At 46.2% G+C, this 20,855-nt stretch overlaps 2 protein-coding genes across 5 annotated transcripts in view; both read left to right on the top strand.

Moving 5' to 3' along the window:
• Slc26a8 (solute carrier family 26 member 8) overlaps nucleotides 1-20,855 on the top strand; it is a 66,823-nt gene that overhangs the window by 31,716 nt on the left and 14,252 nt on the right. For all 4 annotated transcript variants that reach the window (XM_063238988.1, XM_063238989.1, XM_063238990.1 and 1 more), the window contains exons 9-13: nucleotides 4,039-4,121; nucleotides 12,704-12,851; nucleotides 13,956-14,069; nucleotides 17,897-17,974; nucleotides 19,872-19,967. In XM_063238988.1, the coding sequence (XP_063095058.1) occupies nucleotides 4,039-4,121; nucleotides 12,704-12,851; nucleotides 13,956-14,069; nucleotides 17,897-17,974; nucleotides 19,872-19,967 (519 nt within the window). The remainder of the gene's footprint in view (nucleotides 1-4,038; nucleotides 4,122-12,703; nucleotides 12,852-13,955; nucleotides 14,070-17,896; nucleotides 17,975-19,871; nucleotides 19,968-20,855) is intronic.
• On the top strand, nucleotides 5,011-5,354 carry LOC106028540 (ubiquitin-fold modifier 1-like). The gene has a single exon (XM_063238991.1). The coding sequence runs from the start codon at nucleotides 5,031-5,033 to the stop codon at nucleotides 5,337-5,339; it is 309 nt and encodes a 102-aa protein (XP_063095061.1). The 5' UTR covers nucleotides 5,011-5,030; the 3' UTR covers nucleotides 5,340-5,354.

Here is a 20,855-nt window from a genome sequence, read left to right on the forward strand (position 1 = left end):
TGGTCATTCAAGAGATGCAAAGTCAAACAGCTCTGAGATTCCACCTCGCCCTGGAATGGCTATTATCAAGTAATCAAGCAATAACAAATGCTGCAGGGGCTGTGGAGGAAAAGAGCCCTTCTCCACTGTTGGTGGGAGCGTAGACTGGTGTGTCCACTCAGGAAATCAGTGTGGAGGGTCCTGAAAAAGCTAGGATGGGAGGAGGGCCCACTGACCTAGCTATCCCCTTCTGGGTATCTTCCCAGAAGAATTGAACAATGTCGAACCACAGCAATGTATGTGCACGCATGTTTATAGCAGCACAGTTTGTGATAGCCAGACATTGGGAACAGCCTAAAAGCCCATCAACTAAGGAATGGGTAAAAAGGGTGTGGTGATAACTAGGATTTGGCTCTGTGGCACAAGCATCTGTCCAGCAAGCACAAGGTCATGAGTTTGATCCCCGGCCCCCCACCAGACTGTGGTATTTTTATATAATAGAGATCTATTTGACCATAGAGAAGGATAAACTGGAGACTTTTATAGATGGATGCAATTTGAGATCATACTCATAAGTGAAATTAGACACACATGTATAAACATCATATTGTGAGAAGCTGATAGAAACTATATATGTATATGTGTATGTATACACACATATATGTGTACATATATGTTTATGTATTTATATATACACAGTATGCAGTGTATATACCATTGTTACCCCCTAATTACTATGTTTTGAAATTTTGTTTTATTTTTTGTCTTTAAAATAAAATAGATTTTAAAAAAACTGAAATTTTTCCACCCTATGAAAGCTCATTCTAGAAAGTCTGAAAAACTTAAAAGAAGTTTTGAAATGAAGGGGAGCCAGGTACAGTGGCACACACCTGTGATCCCAGCACCCTGGGCGGCTGAGCAGGAGGACAGCAAGTTTGAGCCCAGCCTGGGCAACTTAGTGGTTAGCAAGACACTGCCTCAAAATAGACAAAGGTTTAATTCCCAGGTTTAATTCACAGAACAGAGAGGCAGGGGAGAAAAGGAGACGCACTCCTGTAGTTCTGTCACCCCAAGTCCACACGATTGATACTTTTGTATTTTGCTCTATTTTTCTGAAATGACGGACTTGCTCAGAGGTGGTAAGCAGCCCCCTTTTCTAGGGGGAAGTTTTGCTTGTATTTGAATATTGCTGCAACCATCATGTTACTTAGGCTCCTTTTGTTTTCCTGAGCAGCAGTGAGGACAATGACAGACAGATGTTAATTTGTCTCATTTATTGCGCACCAAGTAGCAGAGCTAGAGCTTCCTGCTGCCTCCTTAGAGCACTGCTTCATTCTTCCCTGAAGTCTCCTGATTAAATTTGCCTCTGGTGGGCTGGGGATGTAGCTTAGTGGCATAGCGCCTTCCTGGCAAATGTGAGGTCATGAGTTTGATTCCTGGGTACCAAAAATAATTTTTTTACTTTATCTCTTGCAGTCATAATTAATATTTTGACTTTTTTTTAATTGTCTTTTTGAGACAGGATCTCTCTATGCAGTTCAGGATGGCCTTGAGCTCACTTTGTAGCCCAGGCTGGTGTTAAACTCTTAACGATGCTCCTGCCTCAGCCTCCCGAGTGCTGGGAGACCTGTGCCACCACACCTGGCTTATGAGAGGCACTTTCATTGTAAGCCTCGAGGTCTTTTGGTTTGTGTGTATGGTTTTGGAGACTGAACCCAGGGTTTTATTCATGTGCTCAGGGATCTTAATGGGTATACGTGAGAATCACTCCATGTGGCCCGTGTGTTCCTTTGTAAAGATTATGATTTAATCAAAGCAAAGGCAAATAGGAGTGAGTCCCCATACAATTATGCTTTTTGCTTCTTCCTCCTCTTCTTTTTTCTTTTGGTACCAGGAATCGAACTCAGGACCTTGTGCTTGCCAGGCAGACGCAGTTCTGAGCTAAACCCCCGGCCCTCACAACATTATTTTATGCGAACATTGTCTCACACTAACACAATGGGCTTTTCACAACCAGGGTGAAGCAGTGGTGCCCTGGAGTGGGAACTGGGGGGAGATGAATGGTGAGGAGGGGCAACCTCTCCTTTTTAGGGGACCCAGCCCAGCTGCATCATGGCGTCACTGCTCAACAGCCTCTGTGACACCCACAGCATATGTCCCTTCAGGGAGCCATGGCAAGCATCAAGATGGTGTCCCTTGAAGCCTCCTCAAAGGCAAAGGGTGTTAACCGGGGTCATCAAAGAAAGGAGAAAATAAGCGTGTAGAGGAAGCTGTGGGTGACAACGGGTGACAGAGGGGTTTGAGAGCCACAGCTGAGATGTTCTCTGGGAGGATGTGGTAATAATTATGAGATACCAGGGGGTGACTGGCAGGGAACACCGAGGCCCTGTGATAAAATGGGGGTCTTAGTTTATCAGCTTTCCACACCCAACGTTTTTCGTCTTAGCCGGTTAGGAAAGTCCACAGCATGCGACTTACACCCCTGTTATATCAGGGGACAGGGACACTCCGTGTGCCACATAGCAGGGACCAAGATCAGCTGGGAACAGGAAGACTTTCCTGTCTCCTGGGCAGCACGGAAATCAAAAGCTTCCCCCAGTCATCCAGCCACAGCCTGGATGCGCCGGAGAAAATTCTCCCCCCGACCAAGCTGGCCGAAGGACGGCAGTCTGAGACACCTAGGGGAGACCTCGGGTCAGATCTGGGATCCAGGCGAGCTGTACCGACAGCTCCAGGCCCCTGGCCGTGCCCAGTGATGGTGTGTTCACGGTTCGCACGTGCACTTCAGTGATGGAGCAAGCATGAAATAGACGTAAAGAGAGGAAGAGTGAAAGAGTAGTTAGTTGGCTTTGGAAGATGTATTTCTGCCGTTCAGCTTTTTGTATTTGCCTTACCTGCCTTTGTGAGCACGCATTACCGTGATACCAGAAATAAGAGCTCCCCGCCATTCGCCCTACTTCTCGCCACTGACCACGTAAAAATGAAGGTTCTTCCTCACTAACCTGAGCTGCGACCCAGAGTTCCTTCCATTTGGATCTGGAGGTGTCCCCGGGAGCCCTCGTCTGATCCCAGAGCACAGCCGAACCTCTGCTGCCCTGTCTGCATCTTTCAGGGCTCTTGGGGTCACTGCTGGGAAAAGACTGTGTGTGAGGAGTAAGGGGGTAAACAGCTGTGTAAGTACCACTTTAGAACCTGGAGGGTTCTCTTGTTTTGTTTTGGAGGTGACAGGATCTTATTCTGTAGTTCAGGTTGGTCTTGAACTTACTGTGTTAGCCTGAAACTTGGGATTCTCCTGCCTCAGCCTCTGAGTGCTGGGATCACAGGCATGCACCACCACGCCCAGCTACAACCAGGGTATTAAGGTCTGTCTGTCTCTGGTTTAATTTGCTCTGATGCAAGATCATCACGAGGTGTATCCACTTCCAGCTTGTCTATTTTCCCTCTAGTTAAAAGTTGGGACTGAAGAGAGAATAATCATTTTCAGAATTAAATGAAAGGGAGGGGAAAAAATCCCAGAAAATTAATTGCTTCACTAAAGACCTTTTATCCTCGTGCTTCCAAATGCCTCACCAAATTATTTAGGATTAATCACATGATCCTATACCACCCTCCCCACTGCTAAATTTGACTGGCTTTAAAAAAAAAATCACATGATCTTCACTCAATGGACCCCAACCGTGCCTTAAAAGGCTCTTCTATGTGGTGTGTCGCACCTAGATCCAAAGAGCGATAAAAACGCAACCCAGATAAAGGCGTGACCCGGAAACCTGTTCATTTGATCTAACACTAAAGTTGGTGGGGAGGAAGAGGCCCATGGCCCTATTTGTGTTCCCATCACTGTGTCAGAGACCACGGGTGATGATGCTTTGGCTGCGCCACCAGAGAGCCAGGAGGGTCTGGAGGAGCCCCTGCCTTCGCTGCCCACTGCCCTGGCCGCGCCTCAGCCTCAGCTGGGTGCAGAGACGGCTGCCTGGGCCTCTCGACTCCTGCCCCACCGGAGGCTGAGTGTTTCTGCCTATATGCACGGTGTTTAAATAATCTTGCGTCTTCCCCCTGCAGATTCTTGGCTTCGCTGCACTGGCAAACAAGATAAACATGGCCACAGAAAACAGCAAGCTGTTCATTGAGATGATGCCTTTCAGGTCAGTAACCCTCCTTTTCAAGACTGCTTTCCCCTTCTCTGAAGCCCTCTGCCAGCCCCAACCAGCAGCTAGGCAGATGTGAGACCACAGCCAGACTCATCTTTGAACCCAGAGGGCCACGGGGTCTCGGCCTATGTCTCCCCTCTCCTTGCTGAGCCAATGCACAGCTCTTCCCAGCCACTTGTCTGATTAATTCCCAGGGGGAGACCCAGGGTCCCTGTGTTTGCCAAGCTACTCTCCTGAGGCTCCATGTTCAGAAAAGGCACTGGGCCAGTTTCCTCCAGAGACACCGTTTTCTTCATTGAGCAATTAGCTCGCATTACCATTCCTAGACGTGACTGCAGGGCGCACGCTTGCTTCTGTTTGAGACGGGGTCTCGCTATGCAGTTCAGGCTAGTCTTGAGCTCACTTTGCAGCCCAGGCTGGTCTCAAACTCACAACAATCCTCCTGCCTCAGCCTCCCAAGTGCTGGGATCACAGGCATGCGCCACCATGCCCAGTTGAAAATTATAATGTTTATCCTTGATTGAAAGACTTATATTAGCTAGGAGAGGAAAAGGCTGCAGTTCCTCCCCTCAGAGGTGACTTTTGCCGAGCTCTGTTCATTTCCTTGCATGGAATATCGGGGAAGCCCACGGAAAGCCGGGGACACTGACCAAGCCCCATGGTAACAAAGTGTAGGCTCCTTGGACTCAGTCGAATTGAACTAGTCTCACACTCTACCAGCTCTTGATGGAATCTGAAGGCCCCATCCAACTCAAAATTCTACTCAGTTAAGACAAGTGAGCAGGTACCCAGCTCCCAGGGAAACACCAAGATCACTGAGACGTGGCCTCTGCTCTCAGAAGAACCAAGGACAATCGCTTCTTTGCCCAGGAAGTGGGCTGGTGAGCAGAGCTGGGGTGTCACATGTGTCCAGGCCTGGTCTGTCGGTCCACCATGTCGAAAGTTTCCTTTAAGATCACGCTGACGTCTGACCTGCGGCTGCCGTACAAAGTACTCAGTATTCCTGAAAGTACACCTTTCACAGCAGTCTTAAAGTTTGCAGCAGAATTTAAGGTTCCTGCAGCAACAAGTGCAATTATCACCAATGATGGAATAGGAATAAATCCTGCACAGACCGATGGAAATGTTTTTCTAAAGCATGGCTCAGAGCTGCGAATTATCCCCAGAGATCGTGTTGGAAGGGTCTCTCTGTGCAGTTCAGGCTGGCATTGAGCTGACTTTGTAACCCAGGCTGGTCTCAAACTTGCAATGATCCTCCTACCATAGCGTGTGCCACTGTGCCCATCTGAAATGACTTTTCGAAGATACTATTTGTGAATAGCATTCTGAAAGAATATTGTTACAGTGAATGTCTGAAGTTCACCACAAAGCTTAAAGAAATACTGACCAGAAATCCTGATGAGTTACATTTATTGAAGACCTAACTTTTGAAGAAGTGCTAACATTAATCACCAGAGTGCATCACAACAAGCAAAATTAGGAAAGCAAAGATGACCAGGCTTTGGCAAAAAGGAATGAGTGGCGAGGACAAGAGTAATGAGTAACAGAAAACTGTCACAAAGTGTCACAAAGAATGCCAACAGGTGGGGCAGAACTGTGGAGAGAATGTTAGAAAAAACAGTACTTGACATAATCTTAGAAAGCCAAGCACGTTTCTTATCCACAAACAGACTTTTCTTCCCTGGCAAGTACCCACTCTGAGGATTCCATAAGTGTCTATAATAAAATACTTCATGAACAGTGGAAATCGGTATCTGTCTGAAAGGTAAATTAAAGGGCCATGGTGGTTCAGAATCAGTGCCTGACCTCATGGGTGACCCTAGAGCAGAGGTTTTGTCTGTCTAGTTCTTTTCTGAACTAGAAATATAGATGGTAGTTAAGTAATTCCCAGTTTATTCATTAATAAAGGCTAAGACGAATATTTACCTAAAAAAGAAAAAAAGAAGAGTGCAATCAACACTGTACACATGGGTTGTGGTTCATTCGCTCCTCCAGCACAGCTGTGAGGTGGATACTTTCTTCCTTTTATGGCTGAGAAAATAAGGCTTCCCAGGTTTAAATGACACATCCAGGATAAGACAGCCAGACAGTGGCCGAGCTGCTCTCGGAACCCATTTGTATTTAATTCCCAATTCCAGGATGGGGATGTGCCCTGGGGCGCCGGCGTGTTAGCAGAAGACAGTAGGAAGTAAAATAGTATTAGTGTCCTCCCGCTAAATATTCAGCCTTCACTAATGCAAGCCGGGCAGTGAGCTACACTTAGTGTCTGCCTCTGTGAGCCGCCACATTCTTCCCTAACTGCTCTAATGGATACAGGGCAACTTTAACAGAAACTGAAACACCTGCATCTGCCAGCAAGGTGGCTTCCTAAGTTACTATCCGGAGGCACCAAGGTGCTCCTAAGCCATAAGTAGGGGTTAAAAGAGACCTGGAGAAAGATATTCAGAATAGGAGTTTAGAGCCATGCAAGAGTGAAAAATGACTGAGAAGATAGGAGATAGCTCTTCAAGGCGTTAAAAGAAAATGAAATTTAAAATACATAAACTAACAGGGCTGGGGATTTAGTTCAGCGGCATAAGCACCTGCCTTGCAAGCAGGCGGTGTGAGTTTGATCCTCGGCACCGATAAAAAGAAAAAAAAATACATAAACTAAGGAGATATTTTAATTAGATAAGGTATTATTTTCATGATAACAAAATATGCCACACCCTTTTAGAGCTTATTTTCTCAAGCACGTTAACAAAGAGTTTATTGCTTGAATTTGGATCTTATGTAATCTTTCAGAAATAAATCAACTTTTGAGTCATTCCTCTTGGACCTGTCCTTACATGACAGAAGGTAATTAAAAGAATAAATATTCCAAATAGCAAACCTTACCTAAGACCCTTAGCAGGTTTTTATTTTTCTGATTTAGAAAGCAATCAAGGAAATGGAAAATGAGGCTTATCTGTGTTCCCAAATTAGGCTTTCAAGGTTATGTCAGTATAGATCTACAAAAAAGCTTCCTTTAGAATTATCATCACTTCTTTTCCTTTCTAAATCTGCTATTATTGTGAGTGTTAAGTTGCTTTAGAATTTTAAATCAATGCTGCACCTTGGAGAGAAGCCCTGCTCAGTTCTAGCATTGCATGTTAATTTGCTAAAATGATAAGAACTTTTGCACTTCTGTTCGTGCGAAATATTGGCCAGGGTTTTCTTTCCTGGCAAAATCTGTGCCAGGTTTTGAAGTATGTGGACAGAAGGACTTGGGAAGTTCTACTTCATTTTTAGTTTTGAAATCTTTTTTTTTTTTTTTGTCTTTTTCTTTTTTTTTATCAGTGCCAGGGATCGAACGCACAACCACACACTTGCAAGGCAGGTGCTTATGCCACTGAGCTAAATCCCCAGCCAAGTTTTTGAAATCTTTTCTATAAAATGGGCATTATTTCTTCCTTAAGCTTTTGGGAGAATCTGTCAGAGAAGGTACTTAAGCCTGGAGTTATCTTTCTGAGAAGATTGTTGGCTAGGATTCAATTTTTAATATGCTGTTCATTAAATAAAATTCACAATAATTATGTAATTGTCCATGACTCTAGCTATTTCTTCTTGGGACTACATTGTTAGTTCTGATTATTCAAGCAATTTTTCCAGTTAGTCTAAATTGTCAATACTACATCGTGAAGTTACTTAGAATATTTTCTTATTATCTTGTTCCCATACCATAACATTTACTGTTTGAAAGAGCACAGTTCAGTGAATTTTAGAATATTCTCAAAGCTGTACAACTATTACCACTATGGATTTTTGAATCATTTTATTACCATCAAAAGAAACCCTGAACCAGCTGGGGATGGTGGCACACAGCTGTAATCCCAGCACTCAGGAGGCTGAGGCAGGAGGATTGCCATGAGCTCAAGGCCAGCCAAGGCTACATAGTAAACTCAAGGCCAGCTTAAACTACATTGTGGCAAGACCCTGTCTTAAAAAACCCAAAAATCCACTGAACTGATTAGCAGTCCTTTTTAGTTGCTCTTCCTCAATTCTATGAATTTCCTTATTTTGGGCATTGTATACAAATGGAGTCCTAAAATACGTGGCACAAGGTTGTTGAGAGTCATCCAGGATGCATCGTGCCTTGGTCTGCTCCCGTTATGGCTGACTAATATTCCATTGTACGAATATGCACGACTGTTGACCCATTCACCAGCGAGGGACATTTCAGCATTTCTACCTTCTGGCCCTCGTGAATCATGTTACAGTGAACACTCGCGTGCATGCCTCTGTCTGAGCACTTGTTCTCAGTTTCGGGGGTATACACCCAGGAACAGAATTGCCGGATCGTATGGTGTTCTGTGTTTAGCTTGTTGAAGAGTTGGTTTCTTTTTTTTGTTTGTTTGTTTGTTTTAGTTTTTTTTCTTTTTATCAGTACCGGGGATTGAACTTGCGACCACCTGCTTGCAAGGCAGGTGCTTACACTGCTGAGCTCCAGTGTTTCTGCACCCTCCCAATGCTTCTGCTTCCTGTTTTTCTGCTTTCATTTTGGGGATCTTCGGAGGTATGAAGTGAAATGGTGCCCTGGCTTGCATTTGGAACTCTGTAATGTCCAGTGACACGTGGCATCTTTTCATCTGCCTATTAGCCCCTTGGACATTCTTTAGAGAGATGTTTTTAAGTCCTTTGCCTATTTTTAATTGGGATGCTTGTCTTTTTGTTGTTGAGTTGTAGGGGTTTTTTATGTATTCTTGATCATGGAGGCGTTATCAAACGTAGGACCCGGAAGTGTTTTCTTCTATTCTGTGAGTCATCGTTTCATTTTATGGATAATTTGAAGCAAGAAATTTTTAATTTTGATGAAGTGAAGTGTATTTTTTCTTTCGTCATGTGTGCTTCTGATGTCAAATCTCTGTGCCTACAGTCCTGAAGCTTCATTCCTGCCTTTTCTTCTGATAGTCTTATAGGACTCTTAGAAGAAGAGTGTAGCTTTTAAATTTAGGCAACTGATCTGATCCCTTTTGGGTCCTTGTCTGTGTTGTGCGCTGGCGTTCATCTGCATATGAATATTCTGCTGTCCCAGCATGTCCTTAGCCATAAATGTCTAGGCTTATTCCTGAACCTTCAGTCCTGTTCTGTTGACCTATGTGGCAGTCCTAATAACAGTGTTGATACCTGGAAGTGTGTAAAGAGTTTTGAGATCATGAAGTGTGGGTCCTTCTACTTCATCCTTTTTCAAGATCGCTTAGGCTCCCAGGATCCTCTGCGGTTCCTTATACATCTTAAAATCATTTCTGTAAAAGGGCCAAGGAGAATTTAACAAAGATAATGTGGAATCCATGGACCATTCCAAGGCTCTTATTGGCCAGGTACATCAAATATATTTAGAATTTGAGATATGAATATCTAAAAATTATAAAAATTACATATAGTAAGCCAGGTATGCAAGTAAGCCACTCCTGGAATCTCAGCACTTGGAAGGCTGAGGCAAGAGGATCTTGCAAGTTCAAGCACAACCTGCCCTACAAAGTGAGCTCAAGGCCAGCTTGAATTGGGTAGCAAGACCCTGTCTCAAAAAGACCAAATATATATATATATATATAAAACAAAAAACAAAACAGCTTCAAAAAAATTAACTCCCTAGGAGTCAACCATTACCAAGGATATTACCAAAGACCTTTGCAATGAAAATTACAAAACACTGAGCTCCCCTCCCTGGTAAGCAGCTGTGGTGTGGCAGGCTGTGGCCCCTCCAGGGGAGAACCACCAGCAACTCCTGAGATCCGTGCCATGTTGGAACTTAGGGTGCTGGGAAACCAAGTAACCAGCCTGCCTCCCTGCTAAGCAATAGTGAGCCTGCTGGTGCTCGGGCTGAGAGTCAAATATCCCACTTCCCCTGCCCACAAGCAAATGGGAACCAGAGATCTGAGCATCTCTTGGGAGGTTGACCATATGCAATATAGCAAATAAGGGGGATTTCCTTGTACTATCTTTTTGAAGGCAAATATTTTTACTACTGTTTTGCTGATTAGGGGTATTGTTCTATTCAATATTCTGTTTTAATAAGTTCTATAATGTTCTGTACTTCATTTTATTTTGCTATACGTAATTGAAAGAACAACTATTGTGATGATAAGGAGATATACTGTGATACCTATTGCTGTTATCCCAGTAACCTGCTGTGAAGTTCTGTACCGATTTCACTACACTGTCTCAACTGGCTTTGTTCTGTCTTGTTCTGTTGTATTTTACTACCTTCAAAAAAAAAAAAAAGATGGCAAATGTCAAAAAAAGAAAATTACAAAACATTGAAGAGAGAAATGTAAAGAAGACACTAAAACATAGAAAAGTCTTTGTTCATGCACTGGAAAAACTCATATAATGAAAATGGCCATCTTACCAGAAGTGACCTTCAATTCAATGCAGCACTTACTAAAATACCCACTAACTCTTCACAGAACTAGACTACAATCCTAAAATTCAAGTGGACCCAGAAAAGACCCAGAATAGCCAAAGCAGCCCTGAGCAGAAAGAGAGCAATTTTGGTGGCATTTTATAAAATTATAAAACAATAAACTTCTTTTTTCACCACTGGAAAGTGCCAGGCAACCAACACATTATTTTGAAAATCGTTAAATGAAGAGAAAGAATCTAGGCATTGTTATTTTTTTTCTTAGGAGAACTGTCGTTTGGGGAGATCCAGAGCATTTCAACTTCAGTGCATAGAATTATTGCAGCTAATCAGAAGAGAAGGTTTTAGGGGATTAGGATAGCACCCTTAAAGAGCATTAGCGCATCCTCTGCCAGCATCCCCAAAAGTGACAGCTGGCCACTGTGTCCCCAAGCAGACATGCAGACCACCACCTACAAAGTATTTTTTCCTAAAAAAACAAACAGTAAAGCAAAAAGTCAGTGCTGTTTCTTGCCAAATGTGAAGGATTAACTACCACTTAGAGGAAATACAAGGAAGGAGTAAAGGAAGGTGCTCATTGCCGAACGGACTACAATCAGCAAAACCTGGGAACTCAGTAGGACCAGTGAGCAGGCTTCTTTAACAAAAAAAAAAAAAAAAAAAAAAAAATGCAAGGAAGAAAAAAGATATAGAGTGGAAACCTTTCGCTTAAAAGAGATTTAAGATACCTGGCAACCAGTTGTAATGTATGGACTCTGGATATTTTTCATTTATATTTTTGGAGACGAGATTTTGCTAAGTTGCCCTTGGTGGGCTTTGAATTTGCAATCCTTCTGCCTCACTTTCTGAGTAGCTGGATCTTATGTGGATATTTGATTTGAACAAATTATAAAATAGAAGTTATCTGCGAAAGCTTGAGCATTATTTGGATATGTGAAGGTATTGTTAATAATTTTTGGCACATATCTGTTAGCAAGGTATGCAGAAATATGTACAATCAAAGTGATATAGCCACTAGGATTTGCTTCAAAATAATCTTGCAACAGGCAGTGTATACACAAGAGTGGCCATGAATAAACTGCTGAAAATGGGGCACAGGTCCAGAAGGGCTCATTATACCATCCTTCCTTCTTCTGGGCTCTGTGGAAATTTTCTGCTTTGTTTTTTCTAATTTTGGGGAAATTTTCTACTTTAAAAGTAAAACATCAAGGCCGGATATAGTGGCACACACCTGTAATATCAGCATTCAGGAGGCTGAGACAGGAGGAGATCCCAGAGTTTCAGGGCAGGCTGGGTTACATAATGAGTTTAGGGCCACTTGGATGCCATAGCGAGACCCTGTCTCATGAAAAAAATATGACTTAAAAAATACTCCGGGCAGTCTGAGGGTTATACCCAGAAGAAAGTTGATTGTGTTGAACAAGAAGCTTCCTAGCTAAGAGGGCAGGCAGTGACACCTGGAAAGAGGTTTGGATCACAAGGTGAAGAGCAGTGTTGGGTACCACAGGACCTTAGCACAAACAGACCACGTTCTTCTAGTAGAGTTAGACAACGCTGAGTGTCAGCAAAACACGTGGTGTGGCGTTGTGTTGGCCTCAGAACCACAGGAGAGGGTGAGTACTCGGGGCAGTGAGTAAAGCTACACCCCGAAGAAAGTGAGGGGAGGAGAAGAAAAGCTTTGAACCTCCGGCTCCAAAGCTTCTTAGACTGCTGCCTGCCTGGAGTTACTCACCGGGATGATCATGTTGCCGAGAGACCATTTCCACCCATCCTTGTCCCGTTTCTCGCCGTCGCTGCAGAGCCGAGGGGCCAGGGCAGTGCGTTCTCTCCACAGCTTTCCTGACGTGGCTTTGGTTGGCTGGTGGTGCTGGCAAGCGCTGCCTTGGTGGCTCTGCTGGTCTTTTATCCCATGCCTGTAATTCCAGCTACTGTGGTGGCGCAGGAGGATGATCACCAGTTGCAGGCAGCCTGGGGAACTTAGAGAGACTCTGTGTCCGAGTAAAGTAACAAGGGCTGGGGAGAGCTCGTGGGAGCACTATTTGCCTAACATGTGCAGAGCCCTGAGTTGGATCTCCGAATGCAGCAAGGAAATCTGGAGAGACAGAGTCAGGCCTGCCAGGATGAAAAGGAGGGCGTGGGGCAGGGCCAGGACAAGACTAGGCCCCTCCGGAATAATTCTGTCCTTTTGTTACAGCTTGGTGTCTCCTACATTACCAGATTTCAGCATTATCAGATACATTGTTTTACAATCCATCTCCCTGTCTTTAGTGAGTTCCTTTCTGCTCATATTTCTGGGCAGGAAGATCGCCAGTTTCCATAACTACAGAGTCAATTCCAACCAGGTAAGAAGATTCTTTTCTTTTCTTTTCTTTTCTTTTCTTTTCTTTTCTTTTCTTTTCTTTTCTGTAAGACAAGGTCTCACTGTGTAGTTCAGGCTGACCTTAAACTCCCTATGTAGCCAAGGCTGGCCTTGAACTCATGGAGATCTTCCTGCCTCAGCCTCCTGAGTGCTGGGATGACAGGTGTGCCCCCCCACACCGGCTAGAGAACCCTACTTTTCTTCTGACCTGTAAGTCTCTGCTTACTCTCTCTGAACCTCCTGCAAAATGAAGGTTGAACTCGTTCACCTGAGTGTCCCTGGACCAAGGATTACCCTGTTAGCACAAAAAGATTTTCCAGAGCTGATGGATACTTAACTTTGAAGCTGCCGGAATTAACACACAGGTTTTTCCCCTACAACAGATACAGTGCAGAGAGGCGAGATTATAATATATGGTACCCTGAGGCAGCAGAGAACCTCTCAGTTTTGTCTTTCTGCCCCCTGCTTAGAAGCCAACCACACACTGAATCAGGGTCAGAAGTGCTCTGGGTGTCATATGAAAAGCTGGGGTGGGACAAGGGATCAGGCTCAGAGCACCGTGCCTGCCTGGCAAGCATAAGGTCCTGAGTTCAATTCTCAGTACCAAAGAAATAAATAGTCAGGGTACTAACATATGTAATTAAGTTGTCTTTTGGTCTATTATTATATTCTTATTATTACATTTTAGGAAACATGCCACCTACTTTGTTTAGCACTTTCTCTTGACCTGATGGGGGAAATATGAAGGCAGGAGGTCCTCTCTTGGCTGTTAGGGTAGCATGGAAACGAGGGAGAAGAGTGGCCTCACAGTGCCCCCAGCCATGCCAAGAAAGAGTAAAAGGCAGGGGTTCATTTTATTAGCCCAAGAGAGTGTCTTCCTTATGGTCACTCGGTACATGAAGATGCAGCTTAATCTGGATCACCCAGCTCGCCAACCTTTTGTCCTAAGTAGGTTTCAGAGCACTGTTTGAAGTGACATAAACAACATGATCTTCACACACTGGAAATAAACAGTGTCCTTTTAGCTCAAAATTGGGTTACATCGTCCGACAAACAGCGGCCATCAGGGGTGTGCATCTCTTCGCAGGATTTGATAGCCATCGGCCTTTGCAATGTCATCAGCGCCTGCTTCAGCTCGCACGTGTTCACTGGTGCCGTTGCCAGGACCATGATCCAAGATAAATCTGGAGGCAGACAGCAGGTGCGTTAAAGGAAAATTTGTCCACATACGGAAATATTTACCACAATTCACGTGTGCGTTCATGGTGGGGGTTAGGTGGGTTTGATCTTGTTTTAGTGTTGCGTGTGATGAGGGAGACTTCTTACATCGATTCCATACTTGCTTTAATTTTTGTTCAGATTTTATCTGAAAAGTTATTGGTCAGTATGGAATTTGAAATTCACTTGCCGTAGAAATTTTGTCATATATGAAGGGTTTCCGTATGATCACCCATAGAAATCCAGCTTGCGGGTAGTGTACCCAAAGAATAATATCTCAGGCAATCTTAGCATCAGCTGTTTCCCCACACACAACCCATGGGGAGATGCAGCCGCACTCTCAAGCCGGGAAAGTAAAAATATAATTCTCCTCTCCCTGGCAACAAAGCAAACCTTTTGCAGGCCTCCTCCAAGGCCAGACTGGGCGAGGGCCTTTTTTGGGATGGGGTCAGGCACTTGTCTAGGGAAATCTTGGGCACTTAAAACCATCTCTGGCCAGATGTGGTGGCACACACCTGTAACCCAGTACTCGGGAGGCTGGGGGGGGGGGATCATGGTGAATTCGAGGCCAGCCTGAGCTACAAAGTAAGCTCAAGGCCAGCCTGAGCTGCATAGTAAGACTCTGTCTCAACAGCAACAACAACCCGGCTCCATATAAGAGGAAATAGCCTAGGTCAGGGTCCCTTCAGATATTCTGAATGAGTAACTAATGCTTGCTAACTGGCACTCTGTAGTGAGGGAGAAAGAATGGTTCTAGAGAAGACTCTAAAGCCAATCATGCCTCGCAGCAGGCGTGAGGTTTTGTTTCTGGTGAATTTTTACTAGTATAGTGTTTGCATGCAGTCCAGTGTTCACGAGTCTCAAACTGGTTGACCACAAGACAGCCAGATGGGGTGAGAGGGGTCCTGTTAGGGTTCGGGTTAGGGTTGGGTTAGGAACCAGCGCCAGAAAGTTAACAGCACTAGGCCAGGACAGACTCAGGGAGCAGAGCTCAGGGATGGCCACAACCAGAAGCCGAGGGGCAGAGGTGGCAGAGGAACACGCTCAGTCAGGGAGATGAGTGTGAGTGTCATAGCCCGTGGGCAGAGGTGAGTGCCGTAGAAGATGAAAGCTCATGAATGTCAGAGAGATTAGGAGCAAAGACCTCAAGCAGGACGACAGTGTGCCATTGTATAGGAGCTGAGTTTTGTCCTCACAGTGGCCTCTTCCACTCCTGCTTGATAGTGGCTGCGTGCAGTGATGCAGTGCCAGTAATCCCAGCCCTCTAGGAGACTGAGGCGGGAGGATCGTAAATTCAAGCTCAATGCACCAACTTGGCCACTTAGCAAGACCCAGCCTCAAAATAAGTGAAGGAGCCTGGAGATGTAGCTCAGTGTAAAGGCCCTGGGTTCAATTCCTGGTACCAGAGGGAAAAGGGACACAGACAGAGAGGAAGACAGAGAGACCAAGAGAGAGAAATGTCCTGTACAAAGATGCAAAACCTTTAAATTAAAATGGGAGTGTTTTTAAATTTGTTTTATTTTAAAAACAAAAAAGAATAAAAGTGATGATACAGAATTTCAAAACCAAATAATAGGAGACTAACGCTGGTTAATATGTTGTGTATTGTTATCTTCAAAAGAGTTATTCAGATGACAAGATATAGACATGGAACAAAAGAAAAATGAGAGTGTCGTATGATACACAGAAATGGCAGAGCCGGGTCAGTTCTGCTGGCCTTTTATGGCATGCCGTGCGTTGCTTGTCCAGCGTGAACTGGGGAAGGCGAGGTGCACACCGCTGAGCACAGGGAAGCCACAGTGCAGGGGAGCGGAGTGTGGGACGAGCACCGTTAGCAAACAGTGCTGTAAAGGTTGTGAGAGGGAGGATGGAGCCAATGAGCCCGTCAGGGCAGCCCACGGGGCCGGAATCCATGCAGACAGCAGGGGCCGGGGCCCACAGAGGAGCCTCGGGCTGTCCTACAAGCAGGATGCCTCCGTCCTGCACCAAGTGGCCAGAGAGGAAGAGCACAGCAGCCACGCACTGGCTGGGGAGCAGACAGGCCGGGCTCTGTGGGTCCCTGCAGGTGCGGGTGAGGTGGACCCTCTGAGCCAGTCCGCGGTCATCACCAGACAGGGGACCTGCCCAGGCAGTCCAGGCTCTTTCCGTCTTCTGCTGCTGCCTTTTCCACATGCAGTGTGGCCCATTTCCTTCTAGTGACAGCCCTCACGGTATTGCAGTGGCCTTGGCTGGGCAGCTGTGTCCCCAGGAGGACCCTGAAATGCCCAGTGCAAATCGCTGGCTGGGACAGGGCATGCAGTGGACCCCAACCCCCACATCCAGGCTGTGGAGCCGCCGGGCTCCACCAGAAGCCACTTGTGCTTCTGATCCGGCATAAACATGCACCTTGTGTGGGCACCTGGCTTCTACTTCATCCTTTCCCGGTCGAGAGCCCATTTCCTTCCACTGGTTGCAGCAAAAAGCAAAACCACCTGATCCTTCTGGCCACAGGCTCAGCCTGAGGTAGGGGCAGATCCAGACACTGGCCAAGGCCCGTGGCTGGCTGGACTGTCCCTGGTTTCTTCCTGCTCATCCAGTTCTGACTGCCACACCGCGTGTTTGGGTCCTCATTCCCTGCTTTCCAAGGACTGGCCTTCTTGCCTTGTCCCCAGGCCCCCAGAGCTGCTTTAAAACAAATCATAATAAGAGGAAAATGTGCTGTCCTTTCTCCAGCCAGACACGCAGCAGTGCAGAGAGCCCGGATCCGGGGAGTTGAGGTCGGACACCAGCTTCTGAGGCGTAGCTGACTGAGGGCAAATTACTTTTGCCCTCTGAGGCTCTCGTCCTGAGGGCTGGTTGGAAGGGCTCCTGGGCTCAGTTACCTCTCTTAGCTCCCCGGTGTCTGCCATGTTTCTTGTTGGAGCTTCCGGAGATCTTGCTTGGATATGCCATTGTTTCGATCTGTGGTAGCTTTACCCCTATGGAAAGTGACAATGACACTGCTTTCTATTATTTTACTAGTAGGGGTTGACCTCCTGCCAATAGAGGACATAATGAACCCAAGACTATGTCCAGAGAGCTCTGGGATCCTGTTTCTTTGTCAGATGAATCACTGAGCCCAAAGTAGCAAGCCTGGCTGGGATCAGATCAGAACCTTTGTAGACACCCTGAGCTCATGTCTGGCTTTCAAATTGTTTGTTTCATGTTGTGTGTTTGTGCGTTGCAGTGCTGGGACAAAACCCAGGTTCTCCTTCATGCTAAGCAAACTTTCAAGCGCTGTGTCACAGCCCCAGTCTGGTGCCTTTTTCTGACTGCACCAAAGCAGAGAAAAATTAAAGCAGAAACATTTGGTTATCATCAAAGGACAGCAAGGGGTGGGATGCTTATTCCCTGCACGGTAGAATGGGTGGGGCTTTAGAGCTGTCGGTGGGGCCACGAGGAGTTTTGTACGTTGCTCCAGGAGAGGTGAAAGTTTTGCAGGAGTGGGAGTCACATATTCGGAGACTTCGGGTTCATAGCACAGAGCTGTGGCAGGAGAGTCAAATACCCAGGAGGTCTGGAAGCTTGCAGAGTGCATTCATGCAATCACTGACAGATATTCACTGGGACCCACTGTGTGTTTGGCACAGTGATAAGACCTGGAAGTGTCGGCTGAACAAAAGTGCAGGTAGACTGAGTGCCCACGTACTTTAAGAAAAAACAAAAAAACCAAACAAACAAACAAACAAACAAAAAAAACCGGCTTGCTTCTCACTAGGCAGAAGGCCTCGGTGACGGCTGGGGCCACTTTTGTTCCTCACGGTTTCTCTCCAACCCGCTCTGTCTCCTCAGTTTGCATCCCTGGTAGGCGCAGGTGTGATGCTGCTCCTGATGGTGAAGGTGGGCCGCTTCTTCTACGAGCTGCCTAATGTAAGTAGACCTGATCACGTCACTGGGCCCAAAGGGCCAAAGCTGGGCACACTCACGCATGCCTGTAACCCCAGCACGCTGGAAGGCTGAAGCAGGAGGATTACAATTCTGACCCAGGCTAGGGCGATTTAGCGAAACCCTGTCTCAACATAAAAACCATACAAAGGGCCAGGGACGTAGCTCAGTGTGAAGGCCTGGGGTTCAGTCCCAGTGTCCCCCCACTCAGCCCCCAGCCAACATACAGACCAGATCTCTGGGGGCGTCTTGGCAGGACACCTCAGGAAAATGCATGCTATACGTCCCCAGAGGGCTCTCTGGGGGATGTGTTGTCCTTTTCCTTTAAAATGGCAGCAGCTAATTCACAGGCTGAGTTAAATAATATGATATATGTCTACTTATATGTGATATATATGTGTGTGTATGTGTATATATAAAACAAGATAGTGTCAGACTTACAGTATGTGCGTAACATAGATTATCCTTACCCCGGGCATGGTGGTGCCCCCTGTCATGCCAGCACTTGAGAGGCTGAGGCCCGCGGACTGTGTAGTGAGTGCTGGGTCAGCCGGACTACACAGTGAGACTGTCTCAGGAAAGCAAGCGAGCAAGAAAGAAAGAGGCAACATTGTTCTTTTTTCTCGGAGATGGAGCTGGAACCCGGAGCCTGGCGAGTGCTAGGCAAGCGCTCCCACCCTTGTGCTGCACCCGGCCCGGGAAACGTTACTCTTGGTATCATTCCCATCTTTTTTTCTGCTTCAGCTCTAAACTTCTTAACTAAGGGTTCCGTGAAAGGGGCCTGGGGCAGCTTCAGGTGCCGACTCCGCCCAGCCCAGGTCGGCTCGCACTGAGCATGTTCAAACTGCTGCAGGGCAGCCCAGCTGTGCCCGCCTGTTGCCAGTCCCTCTGCCTCCTGGTTAGTTCGCAGCGCTAGAAGGCAGCTCTGAAAATTGAGTTCCAGGTCACGTAAGATGTCTCTTGGTATGTATGTGCCATTTCTTTCCTGTGAGGGAGATGAAAGGTGCCAGGTGTGTTAATTAACTGGCGCAAATCCATATATTCTCAGGAACTCAGCTCACAGAACACAGAACCTTTGGACTTTTTTTTTTTTTGGTCTTTTTGAGATAAGATCTCACTATGCAACCCAGGCTGGTCTAGAACGATCCTCCTGCCTCAGCCTCCTGAGTGCTGGGATTGCAAGCATGCTCCACTATGCCCAGCAACTGCCAAGTGATTTTTCCAAAAGGGCAGTGCCCGTTTATACTCATAACTGTAAACATGGGTCTTGTCGATGTTTTTGATTTATAATTTAATTTCTCAAAACATTATCTCCTGGGTGAAGCAATTGTAGTGTATCACTATGAAACTTGAGTGAAAGCCCAATTGGAACTGTTTTAGAATTTCTGTGAGTTAGTGTTTATCCACTCGTCTGATAATGGTTTCCAGACCACAGAAGTAACAGATTTCTCACACGAACTAGACAAGGACACACAGATGAGGTGTCAGTTGCCAGGGTTCCCGTCCCACACACCAAAGTGACATCGGGAGCCAGGCAGGACTTGACGAATGCAATCTTTGCCTGCTCTTTCTCTCGTGGTCTGCGTGAGTCTTAAACTCGCTAAATCTGAAAGCGACTGACATAGCTTTCCCGAGGGGATCCATCGGACCTGGCCTTGGCCCTGGCCTGACCTTGCTTAGTGTGTTTGACAAATTATAGCGGGGAGGACCTAGAAACGTGGAGAATATTTATTTGGTCAAACTGTGAGTTGGAGCCCATTGTATTCACACAAAACAGCAACACTCACCATCTCTGCGTGCCACACTGACTTCTGTGGCCCGGTGAGCATCTGGGAGCTTTGTCACCAGCTGGAAAGTGAAGGGAGCTCCCCTTGCCCCACAGGTCATCCTGGCCGCTGTCATCCTGATCAACGTGATTCCCTACCTGCAAGTCATTTACAACCTCCCCGGCCTGTGGAGGAAGGACCAGTTCGACTGTGTGAGTGCCCACACCCTGGCCCGGGACAGGGAGGGAGGAAGGAAGCCAGCCAAAGAGACCAGTCACAGGCGGGAAGAGCGCCTGCTCTTCTATTTTTGTTTTTATAAGGAAAGTCAAAGTGGGTACATAGAGGCCTCCTTCCAACTCTACGAAATGAAATGGAACAACTATTTTTTTTTTTCTTTGTCTTTTTCCTTTTTTATCGGTACCGGGGATCAAACTCATGACTGCCTGCTTACAAGGCAGGCGCTTATGCCGCTGAGCTAAACCGCCAGTCCCAAAATGGAACAACATGAAATGGACTGGAGTGGCCACGGTTATCCTTACATCCCAGTAAGAGGGCCTTGTCATCCACTGTGTGTTCAAATGACTTTTATTTGTCAATATAAATATCTTCCAGAATAAGAGACACAAATCCTCTGTTAAAACTTTTGTTGTTGTGTTTGAGTCAGGGTCATGCTACGTAGTTCAAATTGGCCTCAAGCTCAGTGTGTTGCCCAGTCTGGCCATGAACTCGAGGTGATCTCTTGCCTCAGCCTCCTGAGAGCTGGGATCACAGGCGTGCACCATTGCTCTTTGCAAGAGGCTCAAATCTTAATAAGGGAAGAAAGGGGATTTTTCAAGGCAGAATGACCACTGGGCCACTCCCCTTCCTCAAACACAAAACCAAAGGACAGGAAGGGAAAGCAGCAAGAAGTGAAATGTAGGGGCTGGCCTGGGAGAAAGCAGAGGCAGGGAAGGGGGAAGAGGGGTTTGCACAGCCAGGGTGCTGAGGGTAAGAGGGGCTTTGGTCCAGTACACAGAGAGAGCTCCTTATCCTTGACCCACCAGCCTGCCAAGCCTGGGGCCAGAGATCAGCAGGTGGCCAGGGCCGGGGAGGAAATATCT

Source organism: Cavia porcellus, unplaced genomic scaffold, assembly GCF_034190915.1.
Source record: "Cavia porcellus strain 051 isolate PalLab524CR breed Dunkin Hartley unplaced genomic scaffold, mCavPor4.1 scaffold_28, whole genome shotgun sequence".
In the NCBI taxonomy this organism is placed as follows: domain Eukaryota; kingdom Metazoa; phylum Chordata; class Mammalia; order Rodentia; family Caviidae; genus Cavia; species Cavia porcellus.

Excerpts from the sequence above, each read along its gene's own strand:
- LOC106028540 (XM_063238991.1), top strand. The coding sequence starts at position 5,031 with ATGTGTCCAGGCCTGGTCTGTCGGTCCACCATGTCGAAAGTTTCCTTT.